At 41.9% G+C, this 23,280-nt stretch overlaps 1 protein-coding gene across 2 annotated transcripts; it reads left to right on the top strand.

The window, feature by feature from the left end:
- The first annotated feature begins 301 nt into the window (after window positions 1-301).
- Window positions 302-23,280, top strand: LOC146984076 (tripartite motif-containing protein 54-like). 2 transcript variants are annotated; one of them, XM_085780924.1, is made up of 13 exons: window positions 302-942; window positions 2,912-3,121; window positions 10,984-11,165; window positions 11,272-11,446; window positions 14,101-14,196; window positions 14,457-14,534; window positions 15,215-15,370; window positions 15,765-15,787; window positions 15,977-16,101; window positions 16,881-17,263; window positions 18,955-19,998; window positions 21,497-21,626; window positions 23,019-23,280. In XM_085780924.1, the coding sequence occupies exons 1-12, from the start codon at window positions 931-933 to the stop codon at window positions 21,581-21,583; spliced, it is 2,571 nt and encodes an 856-aa protein (XP_085637050.1). In that variant the 5' UTR covers window positions 302-930; the 3' UTR covers window positions 21,584-21,626; window positions 23,019-23,280. The 2 variants fall into 2 exon arrangements, with proteins under 2 accessions (XP_085637050.1, XP_085637051.1); XM_085780925.1 differs by lacking the exon at window positions 18,955-19,998.

The raw sequence follows: 23,280 nt of genomic DNA, 5'->3' as shown, positions 1-23,280 counted from the left end.
GTTTTATACACAAAAAAAGGTAAAAACATGACTTGTTACAATAAACAGTTTATACTGTGAAGTTATTGTGGTGGTGATAATTAAACAATATTAAAAGGCAGCATTTAACACATTTGCGGTACACTGTGTGTGTGTAACAGTAGAAAGAGCACAGCCTGGCATGGTCTTAATCCGTCCACATACCAGCCACTGCCTGATATGGTGTGTGTGTTGGGATCATTTTAACGGCACTGGGCTGAAACCTGACACACACACACACATCCATATGTGTCCTCTCTATCTCTCTCTCTCTCTCTGTCTCACCAGGACACAAATCGTTAGGTAGCGTGGAAGCCGCAAAAACAACCAAACAACAGTTATTGTACAGAACAAGACAAATCAAATGAGGGAAGAAGAGTATTAGAAGCAGACGAGAGAGACACAGGGACTGACTCTGTCCTACTGTCCAGACCAGGCAGACTTAACATCAAAGGCTTGAGGGGAAAGCTCTGAGACGAGGCTACAAGCCAGCTCCTGCACTTTAAACTTCATTTCTTGAACTGACTGGTGAGGGTTTGACTTAACTGTCCTCAACTTCTGGATTCTTCAACAGTGTGGATATCTGTGATTTTTCCCTGGACGTCAAGAGATTCTTTTCCTCAGCTTTTAATCCCGCCGGCAGCTGATGTTTAAACTGAGTCGGATATTTCCAGTGTTGCCCTCTGTACAGGCCAGCAGAGTCAGGCGCAGCTTACTCAACGCTCGAGCATTAGGATAGACTAAGTCCTGGAAACATCAAATAAAACTGCAGCTCACTGAAGTTCATCATTAAAAAAGGATTGTTTTAAGTCCACCTGCCTAAAGAATCACATTAGAGACCAACAAGAGGAATCAGACACAGGTGCGAAACTAAAGGACAAGAGGCTGAACCTTCACAACCCCAGTCAGCAGATGGAAAGGAAGGTGAGTAATCAAGTAAAAGGATTTATTATCATCATTATCATCTGTTATTTACATTTTTCTTTAATCTTTATTCCTTTGTCAACTTTTCCATTTGTAAATCTTGTCATGTCATGTTTTGCCTCTGTTTTCTCTTTTTTTCACGTGTTACATGGTGACATTTACTTTTCGCCCATTTTTAACAAACTTTCAGCACATTTTTAGATTCATTATTTGGGCATCCACTGGTATGAAATGATTAAGCTCATGTGTGGATAATATTCTGATGGTGCATTTGCATTCAGGTAGCCTACTGTCATGTTCGTGAAAGTTTTAATGTCTGATGGCTGAGATGAATTTGCTTCATGAAGCATGTTTTGGTCAAATCAAGCCTGAACCAAAACTGCTCAAATCACTGTACACACACACATAAAGCAGAGTTTGCTCCCACAGAATTGTGTTTTCATTGTAGAGATATTAAAGATTGAAAAGATCACATGGTTAGTTATGAGACTAAATGGCACAATCATAAAAACATGCAGTTTTATGATGATCACACATTATCAATATCATAGTGGTTATGTGAAGAGCAGTCTGTTAAATACACTGACAAAGCAGCTCTAGATTCTATATTACAACTGTTAAAGGATCAAAGCCTGAGTCCACAGAGAAATGCACACAACTTCTGTAACTTTGTGATGTCACAACGCAGCCTCCACTGTAATGGTGCGTTCCAGGCAGGCTTTTGAACCCGTAAGTCACAACTTCAAGTCACCAGTTACGACTTTAGCGTTCCAGGCAAGTTACGAGTTACAACTGGGAGCTGGGAGTACATCGATCTAGTACAAGTTCACAGGTGGGAAGTTACGAGTTTAACTGTACATTCCAACGGGTAATCATAGGAACAGGTCGGAAAAACACGAGTTACAGGTTGCCTGGAACGCACCATAAGTCACATCCCAAGCCCTGCCCTAACCTAGAGTACCTGAAATCTGCTGTATTTTTATTGGAACACTCAGCCAATCAGAAGAGAGGCTCAGATGAGGCTCAGAGTGATTTCTCTCCTCATTGGCTCATTGACCTTTTGTAACCAGCACTCACAGCCAAATATAAAATGAAAGTGTAGTGTTGTTTTTTTTATTCTTAAAACTGCAAATGTATCTCCTTATGTCTCAAAGGAGGTTAAATCGAAAGCAACTGGACTTAGTTATTGAGAATATGCACAGGCGTATCTCCGTATGGTTAAAAACACAGGAAAGGTCAAATATGGAGTTAAAGGGACAGTTCAACATTTTGTCTATTGCCATTATCCCTATAGTCATAGCAGTAGGTTCATTACCTTTAATTATCAGTGCATGTTGTTTTAAGATCAGCGGGGCAGAGACGTGAGCTGCTCAGTGAACACAATGGAGGTGAATGGTACAGGTCCCCTGTCCCTCATCAAACTCATCAAATACACAATCCAACAACTCCAAAACGCTCTCGCAGACAAGTTGTGACCTGCACATTCACCATGCTATGGGATAATAATGTAACATTACGAGACAGAGTTGTTTTCATGGCAAATGCAGCTGGAACTACATTCCAGACATGGCAGGTGGGCGGAGTGATTTTTGAAAAGCGCAAGTAGTTCAGACTATTTAGATAAGATAAGATTACACTTTATTGTCAGATCACTCTGAAATTTGCTTCATGTGCCGTAACGTTACGTAATTATACATGATTATTTCATAGAGTGGTGAATGTGGAGGTCACAAGTTGTCCACGAGGGCGTTTTGGCGTTGTTGGATTGTGTATTTGATGAGTTTGATGAGGGACAGGGGACCTGTACCGTTCACCTCCATTGTCTTAACCGAGCAGCTCGAGTCTCTGCCCAGTGGATCTCAAAACAACATGCACCGAAGTATCAAGTTAGCGGTCTCTAAAATGTCAAAAGCCGGCAGACTGACTGCAGCAGAACGAACCGACTGTGAATCATGTCTGGTGTCGACAGGAGGAGGTGAAGTGCGGTGGAGTGGCCATGTCGCTGCCGGCCGACCTGAGCTGCCTGCAGGGCGGCGGGGGAGCAGATGCTGAGACCTCGCTGTCCACGCTGGAGAAGCAGCTCATCTGCCCCATCTGCCTGGAGCTGTTCAACAAGCCGGTGGTGATCCTGCCCTGCCAGCACAACCTCTGCAGGAAGTGTGCCAACGAGCTGTACCAGGTGGGAGTCAGGCAGCACACATGTAGGCCACCACTACGAGCACAAAAAACCTGCTTTCACTGGCAGATTATCCTACTTATTTCAAGTGAAAATTTGTTTGAAACAAGTGAAAATTATCTAAAACAAGTAAATTTTTAGGTGATGAGTCTTATTTTAAGTGGAAAGAGATTAGTTTTGACTAGAAATTAGACATTTTGACAAGAAATAAGGCAAAATTCTTGGAAAGATTTTGAGTTTTTGCAGTGTAGTGGCAATGTACACATGCATGTGTGCTTTTGTGTATGTGTGTGTGCGTGTACAATGGATTATCAGTGTCTAAAATGGGATGTGAGGATGTTTCAGCGGCATTGTTCAGAGTGTGTGTGTGTGTGTGTGTGTGTGTGTGTGTGTGTGTGTGTGTGTGTTCTGTCCCCTCCACCAGTCATAATGGCAGCTGTCCTTTTAGAGATTGAGATCATGATTTTTTAAGAAATGAATATGTGTTAGTGACCACAAGTTGTAAAGTAGACAGTGAAGTAGACGTGTGAATCCGTTCAAACTGGTTCAACATGATAATAGTATCATAATTCACTTTATTCAAATGTAAATGATTGAACATTCATCCACATTTTGTCAGACACTGTATGCAAAGTGGTACTGAGGTAGTCAGGTGTTGCTGCATGTTCTCTGAAGACAGCAGTAAGAATTGATACATACACTGTTGCCCGTAAAGTTGGAATAATTTTGTTTTCAGACACATTCCTCTTTTTATTCCTATTATAAATGTTAATTGTGGTTCAATTTTTGCAGTGATCTGTTTAGAAGAGATTGATCAATAAAGTTCTGAGAAGATATACATTTTACTTGTCAAGAATAAATCACATTTCATTAGAAGAAGTAAATTAACAATAGAAGAAATTCCCTCACAATGTTCTATAAACTTGCATAGGGTCTTTAATCCTGGACAAAGCAGAAGCAATGTTTTGGTCTATACAACCTTCGTCAGGCAGAGTTGAAGCACAAAACAGACTCAAATGGACAACACACAAACAAAAACAGACTATTAGAAGCAAGGTGATTAATCACTGCAAACTGTGTGTGATCAGGTGAGTAAAAAGTTTAAACAGAAAGTAGTCAATATCAGAGAAACATTAATAAAAATTAAACAAAACAAGACTCGAGGAAAAATTAAGGGTACACTGTATATCGGTATCTAAGCTACACAGGTAGATGTAACAAAGAAGGGGACTTTTTCTAGTGAAATGCGCAGGTCACAACTTCTCAACGAGAGCGTTGTGGAGTTGTTGGATTGTGTATTTGATGAGTTTGATGAGGGACAGGGGACCTGTACCATTCACCTCCATTGTGTTCACTGAGCAGCTTGCGTCTCTGCCCCGCTGATCTCAAAACAACATGCACCGATATTAAAACTAATGAAGCTACTGCTATGACTGTAGGGATTATGGCAATATAGGTGAATTTGCCAAAATGTTGAACCATCCCTTTAAAACAAATACCTGATATAGTTTAAAGTAGCAGTAGTAGTTTATCAACCAACAACAGCATTTAAATTCTACACTCATATATCAATAATCAGGACTTCAGAGTAATTATCTAAAGAGGGACACTCAGTATTGAGCGAGTTTTTACTTAATTACAGAGCCTTTATTATGCTGTTTTACAAGATTGATGGTGAACAGGCATTCACCATCACTGTCAGTACATGATGTTGGTGTGCACTCTGATCCGGCTGGTGCTAAACAACAGGCATCAAGTTGAGCTTGTGTGTCAGTGACTATGATGCCACTAATGACGTAATGACATGTACATAACTTGAAGTTGTAGACCCAAACTGTTAGGGGACTCTTCGGAATCATTATCAACAAAAATCACATACAGAAACACAGTGGAAAAGTAAGAACGAAAAGACAAACAAACATGAAGACATTTTACATGTGTGTGTGTGTTATCATGTGTGTGCGATCTTTCACATGCGTGTTTTGCATATGTGTGTGTGGTATGGATGGAATGGATGGAAACCCAATAGACTCATGTTCACGACCTTTGACACTGAGAGCTCTGCCCTGTCAAACACACTCACACAAACACACACTGACATTAGTGTTAGCAGTGGGGGGAAAAATTGATACAGCATCGTATCGCGATATATTGCATGGCAATGTTGTATTGATATACAGATACCAAGTATCCATCTGAACAGACTAAGAAGTTTATCTTACAGTTTTTCACCATAGTTAAAACACATTTTTTTTAATCCTGCTGTCCTTTTCTCAGAATTGTTAACACAAAACTCTTTTCTCAAACTACATTCACAAAACCTCTGATTCTTTTTGCAAAACCAAACCATCGCCTCAAGATAGTTTTGCCTGAGCTCAAAATTGAACAATGTTTTCAGATCTGTGGTCAAAACAGAAACACAACTGAGCAGTCATTAGACACTACACCAAAAATGAATTAGATTTTTAGCAATTCGGAAAAACTGTATTAGGAAAAACAGATGTTAACAAAATTTTCATTTGGAGTTGAAAAAAGCGGTAATACTTTTCTTGACTGATGGGGGTGCATAGCACATTCATGAGACCTTCATAGGGTGTTGGTAATGCATTCACGACAACTTCATAAGACATGACTCAGCATTCATACATAAAGTTACACTGCTATGGAATAACGACGTGGGAATTTCATGAATAGCTTATGCATGTTATTTTGGATATCACTTTACAATTCGGTTAGTGAAGGCTTCATAAGGGCTAGGAGTTATTCGTATTGCAAATGATGCTATCACTGCATTGGTTTGGTGTCTGTACAACTGTGGGTGACAGGAACAAAGCAAACAATGCATAAATTCTGAATACATGACATTTTAATGAAGCCTTTGTACACTATTGCAGTGAAATACTCAGAGTTGGTATTTTTGTCCCAGTAGGCCTACTTTCAGGTGTGATCAAAGGACTTTGATAACACACTATGCATTCGTGACTGTTTTATTACGCCCTCATGAACCATTGCAACAGAACGCTGAATAGGGGTATTTTGTTTTTGTATTTCCCTTATGCATTAAGGGGACAGGGGACTTTTTTTTTTTTTTTTTTTTTTAATGTCCTGCTCGTTACTCCATAGCGATGTAACCAGATGTTTAATGCTGAGTCATGCCTTATGAAGCCGTCGTGAAACCATAAGGAATGTCATATGAAAGGTCTTATGAATGTGCTATGCACTCACTCAAGTGTTACCAAAAAAGCTAATAAACCGCAATATATTGCAGCAATTGGCAATATTTTTAATATTGCAATGATATCGTATTGAGACACAGGACAGGTATTGTGATAATCGTGACTCCCACCCTTAGTTAGTATACATGCAATAAAAACATGGAGCTGTCACTGCAGTGGTTTAAAATTGCTCTTGCTCTGATAGTTGTGATGGACAGCTAGCTACAGTAGCCTAGCATAAGGTCTGAGGGTTTACAGACCACTAAAATCTGACCACTGGATTGGTCAAGGTGCTCCCACTGTGTGTGTGTGTGTGTGTGTGTGTGTGTGTGTGTGTGTGTGTGTGTGTGTGTGTGTGTGTGTGTGTGTGTGTGTGTGTGTGTCTGACCAGTTCTGATCCCTCAGTCAGGCCCAGCAGCAGCTGAGGCTTATTAAAGCTGCTATTTCAGGACACGTTACCCCTCTTACCCTTCCCTTCATCTCTCTGCTCACCTGCCCCGCTCTTCACTCGTCCGTCTGACTCCCTGCTTCTCTGTTCAACCCAAACTCTCAATTCCCTAATTGGTTTCCACTTCTGTACTTTTCTCCTGTGAATTCTTGTTTTCTGTTGCCGTCATGACTGAACAGTCTGTCCATGTCTGGTGTTTAAGCAGCAGTGTGCTCCTGCAAGGTATACCTCCATAATGATTATGGATTACATTTAATGAGAATACCAACTTCAGTAAATCAAGATATATGAATATAGTGAAAAAGTTCACTATTGTGACCTAATGGTGTCACACTCTAATCAGCTAATGAACTCCAAACACCTCTAAAGGTTTCTGAGCCTCTGGTTCAGTAGCTACACTATCTTTGAGTAGACTGCTGACCTTTTATTCTACTTTTCAGATGCACCTGTATACTAAAAATAAAGCAGAAGCAGAAGTTAAAGCAGAAGTAAGCGATCCGGTCGTTTTGGCTAACTTCTTGTCAGCCGATGGAGTTAGCAGTCCCCGCCCTCGTCATGGATCTATTGGTCCTCGTCCCTACGTCACCACGTTCACGCGCATCCAGGGTTCAAAATTAGCGGTCGCCAGTCGCCAGTGGCGACTAACTTTGATGCTTTGGCGAGTAATGAAGCCGGCTGACTGGCCACTCTGGCGAGTGAAAAAAAAAAACTACTTCGTTGTTGTTACTGTTCCTCCCGACCCGGCTGTGACGCTTGGGTTGTGAGCCGGCGCACGTGTGTATTCCTCTCTCTTCAGTCTGGTGTTTGGCTGCACTTTCAATAAGAAAAGTTCCATATGAGCGCGATCAGCTGAGACAGAGCACAGTGGATGTGGCATTGATCAGATATCGCAGCGCACATGTTTCTATTTAACGGCAAAAAAAAAAACATTGCTCCAATTTTTTTGGAGTCTGATAAATACGCGATCGCGACGATCGAAACGGCAGCTTAAACCCCAGCTTTATTAGTAAGTGACTCCTACTGCTGGAAAAAAAAAGCAACAAGAGCAGTGGGGGGGAAGCTGCACAGCTACCGCGCGCACCGTTGCACGTCGCTCCAAGAGCCCGGTGCGTCCTGTCTGCAGCGGAGACACGGCCACTGAGATGCTGAGTGAGGGGACCGTTCCCGTAGCAACGCGCCTTTTAATGAATCATTTAAAAACCAAACACCCTGAACAGCATGCCTAGTAGGCTACGAGAGGGAGAGACGGCTGCAGCAGTTAAAACGAAAGTTCCTCGTCCCAGCTGTCGCCCACTCCGTCCGTGGCCGACGTCTTTTAAAACAGTGTTTCCCAACCTTGGGGTCGGGACCCCATGTGGGGTCACCTGAAATTCAAATGAGGTCGCCTGAAATGTCTAGTAGCCTAATTGATGAATTAAAAAAAATCTGACCAAGAAAGGTTAGGAACCACTGTTTGAAAAGACACCTGGGTTTTTTTGGAATGTACTTGCATCTTTCAGCACTCACAATGGGCTGATATAGGCTAAATGAAAAACTTTATATAACTTGTTGTGCTTTTTTGATGAGCAACGGCAACTAGAATATTCAAAAACTGTCAGAATAGTCAATAAACATTTACTTTCTTTGAAAATTAAGTTTAAAAAAATATTTTATTTAAAAACTTTATAACCACTTTCGGTATTCGGTATTATTCGGTTATTCGGCCAAGCGTTTTGACTTTATTCGGTATTCGGCTTCGGCCAAAAAAATGCCATTCGGTGCACCCCTATGCACATCTATGTCCATGTAGGCTACATTTATTGTCTGATCTTCCTTCATGGTGCACAGTGTCAGTCCTCCTGTGAAACTTTTAGCTACTAAATAATATGACTGAAGGCAGTGGAAGACTGCACATGTCGACACACCCCCATGAGTTGACGACATAAGGAGCTAATAAATAAATATATATAAATAACTGATAGTATTATTCGGTCAAGTTCTTGTTATAGGTTAATGGTTAAACGGTTAACCATGTGCATCCCTAAAATAAACCTTTTAGGGAAAAAAGGCAAACTTGACTCCTTTATTCCACACAAAAATATGCTAATAGCTATGATATGTGTTAAAAATGCTTATGAGTGTATTATAACAGTTCAACACAATGAAAAATATACAAAACAGCTATACATAATTTTTGGCCAGTAAAAAATCTTTCTGGCCAGTAGATTTTTAAAGCTCACTAGCCAGTTGACCAGTGAGCAAAAAAGTTAAGTTTGAACCCTGCGCGCATCCCTTGGCTGCACACACAGAGAGGACCGCCCCTTTATGCCGTTCTCTCTCCTCATTGGATAAAGGTTGTAGGATACAAGGAAAGTTTTCTCCTCGGCTTACAGCAGAGCAGAGTGACTGACAGACCCGTGTTTCGAAGTTAACACTCTATATAAGTGCAAAAAAAAAAGAGTTCCACCGCACACAAAGGGGTCGTATAAACACTTATTTATTTATTTAAAAAGTCAAGCAGCAACGCGTTTCACCTGTGTGGGCTTCATCAGGCATCTAGATAAATAAGTGTTTATATGACCCCTTTGTGTGCGGTGGAACTCCTTCCTTTTTTGGGGGGGGACTTTATTCCTGACACCACCGGCACCATTGTGAGGTTCTGATCTGTGCTGTGCAAGGCAATCTCCTCCTACTCTATATAAGTGATTGCTGTCAGCAGATATAGCTATTTAAGACTTATATTAACACAAACATTCCGCTTACTTCTGCTTTAAGTGAATAATCTTGGGTTTTCTCCTCTGGCAGTATCGTTCTGCCAGTTGCTGGGATGGTTGCATCCATTGCAGTAGACACTGTAGTATGTCATCACAGGTTATATCCTATAGAGTCCATGCATCAAGATTTTTTTTGGATATTATAGTTCAAGGTAGAGTATGAGATCCTGGACAAACGGTTAAAGCTGGCTGCATTTTAGAAAATACACAATTTAAAAGTCAGGTGGCAGTTTGACAGATGCATCACAAACCAATTAATTATTTTATGGTGCCCAAAACGATTGGATGGTGTTTTTTATAGGATTGTTTGATCCACAGGTGACTGACATTTTAAATTTTTGTGAAAAAGCATTAAATTTGTAAGCATGAAGAGGATTTCAAGCAATGCAAAACAAAAAAATGCTCCAGAAAAAAATCAGTAAGATTTAAAAAGAAAAAAGATTAAATATTTGTTGGATATTATAATGTAATATGTCACTAGTCCTCTCATGTGATTTAAAAATGCAACCTCATTCCACATTTACAGTACTCATTTTTCATTTGCAATTACCCACACGGAAAGAACCTATAGGTTTTAATATAGGTTTGAATATATGTGACATACATAAAATTGGCCATTTTCATATACGCATATATGCTAATATACGTATATGGTGCAGATAAACTGCATATAGGTTTCATAGTATATGCGCATATATCCTCATGAGGATATACAGTATAGGATGCACATATATGAAACCTATATGCAGTTTATCTGTGCATATATGCAGCATATACAGTATGCACCATATATATTAGCATATGCATATATATATGAAAACAGCCAATTGTATGTATGTCACATATATTCAAACCTATATTAAAACCTATAGGTTCTTTCCGTGTGGGTAGAAATTGTCAGGCTACCACAGCAACAGATGAGAGTCGCCAACACCAAGTTTCATTTGTATATTACGTAATCCTACAGCTCAATGGTCACAATCTAACCTTAGTTTCAGTGAGTGTGTCATAGAGCAGTATCCAGGCCTGAGTAGAAAAAAACCCCTTGACAATGAATGAACTATCTCTGTGACTGAGACTCTCCACAACAGGAGCAATGTGAGTAAGGTCAGCAGAGGCGTCTGAGATATTTTTACCTCTTTCAGAGACTAGGACAGCAAGTTAAGGTCACTCAGTGTGTGTGTGTGTGTGTGTGTGTGTGTGTGTGTGTGTGTGTGTGCTTCAGGGTGTTTACATGGAGGGTGAGCAGGGGGTTTTCAGTAGAAGTGTCCTGAGCTGCTTTGACTTCATCTAGGGAAACATTAACATTTAGAAGATCATACACATTCTCCACCACTGATGATGATAATTATGAAAATCCCAGCATGCCGCTTTGCTGTATGACAACCAACTCCAACTGCTGAGTGTTGAAAGACGCACAGCTGATGTATCTTCTCTACCACCATGCAGCCCTCCCTGTTCCAGGCTCGGACCACTATGATGGTGAACAGCGGTCGTTTCCGCTGTCCGTCCTGCAGACACGAAGTGGTGCTGGATCGCCACGGCGTGTACGGCCTCCAACGAAACCTGCTGGTGGAGAACATCATTGATGTCTACAAACAGGAAGTCAGCAACAAAAACAATGACACGAGGTGAAGAGAGAGAAACGACGCACGATGAGATGCATTTTTTTCTCCCACAAACCGTCGTCTGGATGTGTGTCTGAAAACGTGATTCCTCTTCCATCTCTCTCTCCAGCCCCGCCCCTCTCCCTCCACCTCCCTCTCTGCCCACGTGTTCCGATCACGAGGGTGAGAAGGTGAACATCTACTGCCTCACCTGTCTGGTTCCCACCTGTTCTCTCTGCAAAGTGTTCGGAGCGCATCAGTCCTGTCAGGTGGCTCCTCTGACAGACGTCTACCAGCAGCAGAAGGTAACAGAGCTGTGTGTGTGTGTTACTTTAAGAGCTGCTGCAAGTGCTTTCCCAGTGATACTGATAAGACCCTAACATATTATGCCCCTTTTCCACAAATTAGTGGAAATAGTTCCCAGGTGTCTTAAAGGGATAGTTCACCCAAAATTCAAACTCATTATCTACTCACCCTCATGTCGACTAAGAGCTGTGAGAATTTTCAGAGTCCTCCGTCCCTTCTCTGAGTTACGGGGGGGTCTGCGCAGCAGTATTTGTCCATATAATGGTTGTCAATGGATACCAACTTTCTTCGTCCAAAAAGACACACCAAAAAACATCCAAATACCTCCATACTGCTCGTCTGTAATGTCCCTCTTGTATTGAAGCCCCGACATAAGAAACTGTTCCGCCGGTCCGTGCAAATCACGCGAGATTTGCACTGACACAGGAAGAGCAGTGAACCGAGACACTGGGAGCTTCCGCTACAAACAAGCTTAAAACATAGACTTATTTATTTTTTTTCGGAACAATTTCTCATGTCGGGGCTTCAATACAAGAGGGACATTACAGACGAGCAGTATGGAGGTATTTGGATGTTTTTTGGTGTGTCTTTTTGGACGAAGAAAGTTGGTATCCATTGACAACCATTATATGGACAAATACTGCTGCCCGGACCCCCCCCGTAACTAAGAGAAGGAACGGAGGAAATTCTCACAGCTCTTAGTCGACATGAGGGTGAGTAGATAATGAGTGAAATTTGAATTTTGGTTGAACTATCCCTTTAAAGACATGTATGTGACATGCTTCAGTCAAAATACCCCAAGAATCAAACATCACAGCTCAACTGCCCTGGTTTCAGTGTCTGTCCTTTTAAATGTTAATGAGCCACTGCTCGCCCCGCCCCCCCTACCCGTACCAGTGCTCACAGGTAGGGGTGGTATTATGCAAATTTGAAAACTGATTTCACTATCTTATGTCAACTGAGGGAACAGGTCATAAAACAACATAGATTTCATCCTCAAGAGCCTGAAAATTACAGATTTCTTTGGTCATTTCTCACATTTTGGGGGCCAGAAGGCGAGCCAATATGTTAAAGAGCCTTCAAAAAAGGATATTTCCATAATATGTCCCCCTTAAAGCAGAAGTAAGCGATCCGGTCGTTTTGGTTAATGCTGCGTTCCAGGCAGTAAGTCACAACTTACGACTTTGTAGTGTTCCAGGCAACCCACTCGTGTTTTTCCGACCTGTTTTACCTGTGAAAGTCACTATAACGGCCACTCGTAATTTCCGACCCGTGAACTCGTACCAGATCGAACTGGTACGACTTCACAGGTCGGAAAAATACGAGTTACGAGTTGCCTTGAACGCACCATAACAGTCCTCGTCCCTACGTCACCACATTCAGGCGCATCCCTTGGCTGCACAGCCCTGCATGCCGTTCTCTCTCCTCATTGGATAAAAATTGTAGGATACGAGAAAAGTTTTCTCCTCGGCTCAGAGCAGAGTAGAGTGACTGACAGACCCGTGTTTCGGTCCAAACACTCTATGTAAGTGATTGCTGTCGGAAGATATAACTATTTAAGACTTATATTAACACAAAAATATCGCTTACTTCTGCTTTAATGTACACAACCAGTAAAAACTAGGGAAACTTCATAATAAACCAATAAAACAAAATTTGAAAAATACAGATTAAATAGAATTGTATTGTTTATCCACAGTCATATGAAATATTAAACATTTCTATTAAAGCAGAAGTAAGCGATCCGGTCGTTTTGGCTAATGCTGCGTTCCAGGCAGGCTTTTAAAATGGTAAATTACAGCTTCAAGTCACAACTTATGACTTTGTAGCGTTCCAGGCAACCCACTCGTGTTTTTCCGACCTGTTTTACCTGTGAAAGTCACTATAACCGCCACTCGTAACTTCCGACCCGTGAAGTCGTACCAGATCGAACTGGTACGACTTCACAGGTAGGAAAAACACGAGTTACGGGCTGCCTTGAACGCACCATAACAGTCATCGTCCCTACGTCACCACATTCACGCGCATCCCTTGGCTGCACACACAGCCCTGCATGCCGTTCTCTCTCCTCATTGGATAAAAACTGTAGGATACGAGAAAAGTTTTCTCCTCGGCTCAGAGCAGAGCAGAGTGACTGACAGACCCCTGTTTCGGTCCAAACACTCTATGTAAGTGATTGCTGTCGGAAGATATAACTATATATATTATATTATATTATATTATAGACTTATATTAACACAAATATATCGCTTACTTCTGCTTTAATGTGAAATCTTGTCTGGATTATTGTGGCCATTACTTTCTGAGGTCACCATGACTTTGACCTTTGACCTGTGGCTACAAAGGTTTATTCAGTTCATCTGATCCTTGGTAAAAAGTCAGATTTTGAAGAGATTCCCTCCAGGAGCTCGACAGAAAGACTTATGAGGTTGGAGTGACTTTGACCTTTCACAACCTAAAATCTTATCAGTTCATCTTTGAGTGACAGGGGGTTAAATTTGAAGTTCCCCCAAGGCATTGCTGACATTGCACTCCCAAGACTGTTTTATGAGCTCACCAAACCCTTGGCTTTTGACCCAGTGAAGCATTTTTTATCAGACTGAACTGATCACACTTTTTTTTTTAAATGGATCATTTCCCTTTTGTTTGTCAGGATGAGCTGAGTGGAGAAGTCAGTGCTCTGGTGGCAGTCAACCATAAAATCCAGGCTTTGATCGACGAGCTGGATGAGACCTGCAGAAACATAGAGGTGAATGGATGTTACCACGGCAACAGAGGCAAAGATATTAAGTCTAACAAAAGTAAATATCGAGATGAAAAAAGATTTTTTTTAAAATCTCAGCTTCATTTTTTTTTAAATTCTATTTGCCGTTTCATAGATTGTCCTGACAGTGAAGCCTCAACTCTTTATTCTAGTGTTATAAATGCTTTTGTTCTTATGTAGGCCTATATGTATGTGTGAAGGCTCTCTTGATGACAGCATATTTCTTGTTCCATGCACAACCACAGAAGAACGCTCAGACTCAGAAACAGAGTGTGTGTGACAGGTTCAGCAGCATGATCTCCATCCTGGACCAGAGACACAAGGTGAGAGACACTTCTTCTCTGTGACCTCTCTCTGCTAACATCATAGCCATAGTACTTATACTTGTACTTATTACTCACATACTATAATATTGCATATAAAGTGCATTTTATATGAAGCTACTCAACATGCTGAAAGTCAGTACATGATGAACATAATGTAGTACATCTTGGGTCTTCAACGTTTTTCAGGTCAAGGACCTCCAAACTGATGCAGAGATTAAGCAGGGACCCTACCCCACTGCCCCATTGTATACAATTGTGTTTAGCATTAAATTGGGCCTAGTGCCATTTACATACCTTGTTATTGCGCATTCAAGCCATTCAAATAATACACAAGATCATATCATGTTTTTGTTTTAAACATGGACAGGTAAAGTGAGTAGGCGGCCATGTCACTGCCATTTATAAACAGACCATGTTCACAATGTCTATCAATTACATGATAATCATGCCAACAAGCTATTCAAATTGACATTTGTATTTCAAACATAAACGTGGAAACAAAAAAATAATATAAAATAATTGTCTAATCAACCCATAATTTTGCGACCCCCTCTGCAGTAATTCCACGGACCCCCTGTTGAAGACCTCTGTAGTATATTATTTTGCAATATATATAACAGCAGTAGAAACAGTAGCAGCAGCAACACCGTCTTCATCATTGCATCGTCACCTTGCAGGCTATGACACAGCAAATCAGCTCTGAGCAGGATGAGAAGACCGGCAATGTCCAGGCGTTGGTGCGTCGCTACGGAGACAGCATAGAGGCCAACACCAAGCTGATGGAGAGAGCGACGAGCAGCATGGAGGAGACGGACCTGGGAGCGTTTGTGCAGGTGGGAGCTGACGGACAGGTCCTGAGCACCAGAGTGGTCCGAACCTGCGGAGACGAGAAAGTTTTGCAACAAATACTCAGGAGAAGGATTTGGGGGGGTGGGGAGGATGGGGGTTCTGTTGACAACTTGTTGGGTTAGAGATGGGAAGGAAGTGTGCGAAAAGTGAAGAAAGTTAAACATACATTCTCATACAGTATGAACCAGTGTTGGTTTACACGCAACAGGAGGGAAGAGAAAAGAAGATAAGAGATAAAATTGGAGTCGTTGCATCATGGGAAGTGTAGTGTCTGGTGTTTCTGGTGCTTTACACCTAACAAAACTGTCATAACAACAAGTCATAACCTGTCAAATGTCTGTGTCTGAGGTTCTCTCTCTGTCCTCTCCCTCCCTCAAGAACTCAAGAGAGCTGATCACAAAGTGAGTATCCTCCTTCCTTTATATCATGTCATCACATCTTATCGTGGTTTTAACCTTCTATTATGTTTTTCCCATCTCTATTGTAGCTGCCTGTCTCCATCTCTTGTCTTCTCCTCCTCCTATTTCTCCTTTTCTGTTCCCTCACATTCAACCATTCCTCCCTGAGCTTGTTTTCTCCCCTGTCCTCAGAGTGACCACAGCAACCAGCTCCTGTCCAACCGAGACACTGAAACCAGGTTATGAGAATTTGAGCCCCTACAAATTTAACTTCAGCAGACAGGAGAGAGCTCTGAAGAGCATAGACTTTATTAAAGGTAAGAAACGGGACTATATGATGTTGATACTGGGAAACTTTATTAAATAAGTCTCATATTCAATTGCACTGGAGGATACTGAGCTGTAAACACAGTTTAGACTGATTTGAAATGTTTGATGTGTTTCTAAAGACTGAACTGTCAAGTTCAGATGTCGTCAACACAGGCTAACCTGATCTCTCCAGGATGTTTTTATTTTTTTTATTTTAGGTCTACTGTATGTTGACGAGTCTTGGTCCATAAATCATTTTGTGTTGCTAACTAGTGAGGAAGCTCTTTTTTTTGATGTGTTGAAACATGTTATGCATTACTTTATTATTATTATGGTTATTATTTTAATTACATTTTTTATTAATGGCCAGAAGTGAACATAATGATGTCAGAGTGAAGTTTATGTTTATTTGCACGATTATAAAAGCAACAATAAAAGTAGAAACCCACTACGGGCTTATATTTAAACCTCACCTATAAAAGCAATTACACAAATAACAAACCAAAACTACAAAGTTAACTTTGACATTCCAGATATAAAATGTCATTTTATCCTTGTAGACGTTTGTATTGTAATTTGTGCATGGTCACAGTGACCTCAGTCTTTGCGCTCTCATCATCAGCATCTACCCATATAGCCTAAATGAATGCCACATTTCAAGAAGTTGACTGAAAACACAAAGCTACTGACTAGAAGCATAAAAAATATTCTGCAAAGTCATTTTAGATGAAGCACTGTGGCATTATTGTCTAAGAGCTGAGAGGGAAATCTTCTTGTATCTCTTCAGTTTTGGAGGAGGTTCCTGAACCAGAGGTTGAACCGGAGCCAGAGGAACCCAAAGAGCCCACAGAACCAAAACCCCATCAGGAATCCTCCACCCAGAACCTGGACTCTGTTGTAGAACCAGATAAAGAGACGGTCCCATCACTGACATCGCCACCAGTGAAACCAGAACAGACAGCAGCAGCTACAGCTACAGCAGACCTGATGCCAGCAGCTCCTGAGCTGTTGACAGACTCTGTGGAGGCAGAGCTGCAGCCAGAGCCCCACAACACCAACCTGAGTGATGAAGGATCAGGTCAGATGAAGAGCGGGACGGAGGAGCAGAGAGACAAGGCTGTCAAAGAGACCAACATCTGTGAACATCAGGATGGAATGAGCACGCAACAGGTACAGTACCCAACCTGCTGTGAAGAAGCTCACCTGTACACACAAATACAGAAAACTGTTTTACAATACATGAGCTGCAAATACTCACCACCACACAACAGGAGTGCTGATTGCGGTCCACATATTGTTCAATACTTTCTGACTTTTGAATAAATGCTCATGGATTTACTGTAACACAGACAGTTGAGTTACAAGTCATCCCAGTCCAGCCCGTCCCTGGAAACACTTCTGTTGTCGTCTGTGCTACTTGCAGCATGTTATTGTGTTGACTGTTGTCTTCTTCAGTTGCAGCTTGTTGAACTGTGAGTGAGATGTTTAGTGAGTTAGTTGGGAAGTTAGTTTGTGAGTTAGTTAGTCAGTCAGCCGGTCAGTCAGTCAGTCAGTCAGTCAGTTAGTTAGATGGTTAACGAGGCAGTTGATTAGTGGTTGGTTGGTTGGTTGGTTAGTTAGCTAGTTAGTTGTTTAGTGAGTTAGTTGTTTAGTGGAGTAACTGAGTAGTTACTAAGTTAGCTGGTTGGTGAGTTAGTGAGTGGGTTAGTTAGATAGTTAGTGAGTGAGTGAGTGAGTTGATTAGTTAGTTAGTTAGTTACCATAGTTGGTTAGTGAGTGAGTGAGTGAGTGAGTGAGTGAGTGAGTGAGTGAGTGAGTGAGTGAGTGAGTGAGTGAGTGAGTGAGTGAGTGAGTGAGTGAGTTAGTTAGTTAGTTAGTTAGTTAGTTAGTTAGTTAGTTAGTTAGCTAGTTAGTTGTTTAGTGAGTTAGCTGTTTAGTGGAGTAGCTGGGTAGTTACTAAGTTAGATGGTTGGTGAGTTAGTGAGTGGGTTAGTTAATTAGTTGTGAGTGAGTGAGTGAGTGAGTGAGTGAGTGAGTGAGTGAGTGAGTGAGTGAGTGAGTGAGTGAGTGAGTGAGAAGGTGAGTTAGTTAGTTAGTTAGTTAGCTAGTTAGCTAGTGAGTTAGTTGTTTAGTGGGGTAGCTGGGTAGTTAGTAAGTTAGGTGGTTGGTGAGTTAGTGAGTTGGTTAGCGAGTGAGTGACTTGATTAGTTAGTTAGTTAGTTACCGTAGTTGGTTAGTTAGTTACCATAGTTAGTTAGTTAGTTAGTTAGTTAGTTAGTTAGTTAGTTAGTTAGTTAGTTAGTTAGTTAGTTAGTTAGTTAGGTAGGTAGGTCGGCTGGTCGGTCGGTCGGTCGGTAGGTAGGTAGGTAGGTCGGCTGGTCGGTAGGTAGTAGGTAGGTAATCAGGCTGTTGGTTGGTGTGAAAATGAAGCAGACACATGTCTCTCACTTCACCTCCCTCACAGTGTCTGTCCTTCTGTCTCAGAGGTGAAATTCTTCTTTTCCTCATGTAAGCTATTTAAAGGACCACAGAGCCCATTAACTACTATTTATGTGTGTGTTACATCACCTCAAACAGAGATTTGAAATTTGCGGTAAGTGATCCTTCTTATAAAGCATCATGTGGCCTCCGGGTGTACACACATTCAGTCCAAAAAACTGTTATTAGTTGTTTCTGCAGCTTTTAGCAGGACCCTGAAAAAATAATAATAAAACCGTTTATTAGGTCAATAGAAACCAAAAATGTCACCTGGAACATAAATCATCACCTGTATCTCAACAATCTACAAAGGGCCAGGCTTTGGAAAAGGTACAGCAGTAATAGTTAATGGGCTCCTTTATCTGTCTTCCTTCATATATCAGTGTGAGGGGCGAGGGGCAGAAAGTGACGCATGTGACTGGATGGCACAAAGAGAGACAGAGAGAAAACAAGATGAAGACGAAAAGGATACCCAGATGAAGGAGGAAGAAGATGCTACCTTTTACCCCAGCTGGTACAGAGCAGACGGCCGGTGTCGTCTTAGTCCTGCTCTGACGGTCAGAGGTTCCCTGTCAGAGGCCTCGGCCCGGGCTGAGCCTGACCTCCAGGTCCAGCCACAACCTGCACGGAGTCAGGATCCACAGCTCCCAGAACGGGCCACGTCTCCCCCCGGACCTGCTCTCTGTCACCTGTTACCCCCACTTTCCACTCAGCTTCATGCTCAGCTTTGTTTCCCTCCTTTTCCTGAGGCATCCGATGAGCACGCTGGTGCTTTTGTGCCTGTTCTCCCGGTGCAGTTCACACAGCAGACAGCAGGTAGTGCCGGTACACAGGAGGGAGCTGAGGAGGACGAGGAGGACATGCAGGGCTGGGTGTGTCTACCTGTGACTGTGGATAAAGGTCACAGTCTTTTGGAGGGCGGTTTTGATCTCGGAGATGGTAGTTTAGACTTTTCTGATGTTAGCGACGCTACGCTGACCGTCCCACCTGAGGAGACCGGTTCAGGGAAGGATGAAGACGACTTTAAGCTCAGCGATGGAGGAGAAGATGCAGGAGAGCGAGCGCAGTTTGAGGAGGATGTGTTAGGTCTGAACAGTGCTTCGGGGTTGAAAGACAAATATGATTTTGAAGCTGAGATGATGGACGAGGGAGGCATCCAGCCTGAAGATGGGGGTGAGGTGATTAGAGATGACTGCTCCACGATGAAGAAGGACGCTGCTGAAGCAGCCCAGGAGGACAAGTGTGAGGTGAAAAATGACACCCTGGATGCAGGAGGTGATGGTGTGGAGAGTACGCATAGCTTAGCACAGGGAGGTGGAGATGCAGCGTGTGCAGAGAATAAACAGGAGGATGCGGAGAAAACGGAGCAGCCTGAAGATTTAAACACCAGCAGGGAGAAAAGTGAATCTGAAAGTGTCTCTCGGCAGGTCAGTGTCGGCCGGTTTAAAGGGATAGTTCTACATTTTGGTAAATTTGCCCATTGCCATAATCCCTATAGTTTTAGGAGTAGGTTCGTTACCTTTAATTGTCGGTGCAAGCTATTTTTAGAACGGCGGAGCAGAGCCGCAAGCTGCTCAGAGCTATGGTATATGGAGGCTAATGGGATTTCTTGGGTTTCCCTCATCAAACCTATCAAATACACAATCCAACAACTTGAAAACGCTCTGGTGGACAAGTTGTAACCTGCACATTCACCACATATGAGATAATAACAGTACGTTACGAGACAGAGTTGTTTTCTTGGTAAATTCATGCAAAACTGCTGATGCGCATTCCTATCGGGGGCAGTTTTTCAGCAAGCAGTCTCTGCATTTGCCTCGAAAACAACTGTCTCGTAACGTTCCATTATTATCTCATAGCGTGGTGAATATGCAGGTCACAACTTGTCCACTAGAGTGTTTTGGAGTTGTTGGATTGTGTATTTGATGAGTTTGATGAGGAAAACCAAGAAATCCCATGAGCCTCCGTAGCGTAGCTCTGAGCAGCTCTCGGCTCTGCTCCGCCGTTCTAAAAACAGCTTGCACCGACAATTAAAGGTAACAAACCTACTCCTAAAACTATAGAGATTATGGCAATGGGCCAATTTGCCAAAATGTTGAACTATCCCTTTAACCTCAGTCATCGTCACAATCATCATCTTCATCTTCATCTTCATCATCATCGTCATCATCATCATGGTTGCCATCATGGACCAGGCTCTTGCACTGATCACCTTCCTGCTGACGTGGCTACTCCTCAACACTGTCCTCTATGTAGCTCTTGTTGCTGTTTCTGTTCTGCAGAGTCACTTTTTGAAACTCGGCTGCAGCTGCTTCAGCTCTTTGTTCTGTTTGTTGTTAGGAAGGAGGAAGGACAGAGGGAGAAGTGTGCGAAAATATATTTCACCCCAAAAATGAAATACACTGGCCTGGTTTCAGAGCAAAAAACCTCTTTTGAGCATCACTGTCTCTCCAGAATTTGCACGTGTCTCCAAACACAAACTTATTACTGTGCTAACTTTTCAACACTGTTCAACAGCGGCCTATCCCATCAGTCTGAGTAAACCCTCATCATCGCTATCAAAGACTCATGGGAGCTGTAGTTGTTCTTCAGCCCCATCTTGAAATGACCGGGTAGATCAACACTGGTTCATAAAAGTTTCGGAACAGCTGATGAAACCGACTCTCTACGAGGAAACCAGCTGAGTGTGATTTCCTCACCTCCTACTTCCTTTTCCTAGTAGCTCTTCTCATCAGTGTTTTTGTTGCATCGTCTCTCCATCTCTTTCTTTCCTCCTTCACCCTCAAATCTTTTCACTTTTCACATCCCGGCATCCTCTCTCTCTTTCCCTCATCTCTTTGTGTCTCTCTCCTGTATCGACCATCTCCCTCATCTGCCTCTCTCTCTCTCTCTGTTTCTCTTTTCCATCCCCTCATCTCTCTCCAGGCTGTCACTCTGCTCTTCTACCTGTTGGCCTTCCTGGTCATCCTGCAGAGGGTTTGGGTTTACATCGGCTGCTTCATTTGCACATAACACCAGCAGGAGACACACCCATCCTCACTGCTACACTGCTCAGGTACACACACCTGCCTGCAACACCATTAAGTGCTGTCTGAGGCTTTTATTCTGGAAAAAACTAACTAACAGAATAACTTTGAGTGTGGTGAGCCTGTGGTTTATTACATTATTTTCAAAATTAGATGCTAATTTTTGCAAACAGAAATAACCACACTGATTAATGCTTGGTATTATGATCTGAGTTAATCTGGATTTGTACTACCACTACTGTTCTTACTACTGTCCTCCTAATACCGTGTGCCTTTTTAAAAGAGAACTTCTGTTTTTATTTGGGTTTTATTCTATCAACCCAAAACATTACATTTTACCTGTGATGCTTCCTGTAAAAATGTATTTCCACAATATTTTTACACAACAAACATTGAATTAGCACCTTGTTTTAGCACCACATATATGACTGTTCACTTGCCAAGTTTACTTTTTCTTACCATATGCTACATTAATCATCGCTTAATTTCCTCTTCACAGAGTGGCAACACTAATCTCCAGTAGCTTAGATCATACTGAAAGATACAGAAGACCTGTAATAACATATTTTACTTTTCATGACATATTTACAATGATCTTCATAAAACAGATCAAACAAGTCCTTTAATAAATAACAGCAGCAGTTTACTCTTGTCTCTGCTGACCCCTTGTGGCTAAATTTTGTAGTTACAGTTTAAAATCAAACTCTTTCTTTCTATTTTACAATTGAAATAAATCAAATCAAAAAATAAATAAATCAATAGATAAAACTTCCCAACTTATATATGTATATATTATTTTGTAATATAGTCTTTGTTTAGTTTTTTTAATACCACAGTACTAACAGGACCCTGTGTGTGCTTTACTCTCAACAAGTTCAGTCATAGACATTTCATTTCTTTTTGTCTGCAGTTTGTTGCATGTCTTGTCAATTGTGAATTTGGAGCAAACAACCCCCCATACTTGTCAGCTTTGGGTAACGCACTCATTGAAACACAGGGAGTTGTGTGCAGAGATTGTAGCTACTCAACCAGGTGAGTCATTTAGATGTTGAGTGTTTCTGAGTCTTCTTGCGTCACAATTAACTAGTGCAATCCCAGTATTTAGGTGTCTATGTTTAGTTTGCGTCTTTTTGTGTTTGTTTTATGTCCAATTTTAGTGGGACTTGTGTCTTTGTGTGTTTTTTGTGTCCCTGTGGTTGTTATGAATATATTTGGTTGTTTTTCACTCCTTAGTGCCCTAGTTATTTCCTGTACAATATACAGTAATCCATGCATGCATATTAAAACTATTTCATCAGAGCACAGACATTGTAATTCAAGACTGCAAAATAATTTGGGAGACACTTAGTCAGCCATTTGTTGGGGTCCCACAGTGTCATGGACATCCATATGAAACTAACCACTGTCCCACTTTGTTCCAGATGGAGATTGAGAGCAGGGGTCCTGCTACGACCACTCCTCCCCTCTCCTCCTCTTCCACGTCGCCCTCCTCCTGCACCCTGAGCAAGGCTCCCGGTCGACCCAATTTCTGCTTCTCCTGGTTAAACCCCCTCCACAAGAAGAAGTAGTCCAGGGAGAGGAGCATCTGGAGATGAAGTAGGAAAAAAAAAAGATGCACCTCACTCCAGAGTGGGTTTCATCAACTCAGACTGACAACCTCAGACTCTTCAGAGACTTCAGTTT

This window comes from Trachurus japonicus, chromosome 7 (genome assembly GCF_045865225.1).
Source record: "Trachurus japonicus isolate A0001 chromosome 7, Traja_1.0".
NCBI lineage: Eukaryota > Metazoa > Chordata > Actinopteri > Carangiformes > Carangidae > Trachurus > Trachurus japonicus.
The sequence above is the reverse complement of the archived record's forward strand: the minus strand, read 5'-3'. Positions and strand labels throughout refer to the sequence as shown.

Excerpts from the sequence above, each read along its gene's own strand:
- LOC146984076 (XM_085780924.1), top strand. Across the intron at positions 11,166-11,271 it reads AACAAAAACAATGACACGAG|CCCCGCCCCTCTCCCTCCAC; the intron begins GTGAAGAGAGAG and ends CTCTCTCTCCAG. Across the intron at positions 15,371-15,764 it reads ACCTGGGAGCGTTTGTGCAG|AACTCAAGAGAGCTGATCAC; the intron begins GTGGGAGCTGAC and ends CCCTCCCTCAAG.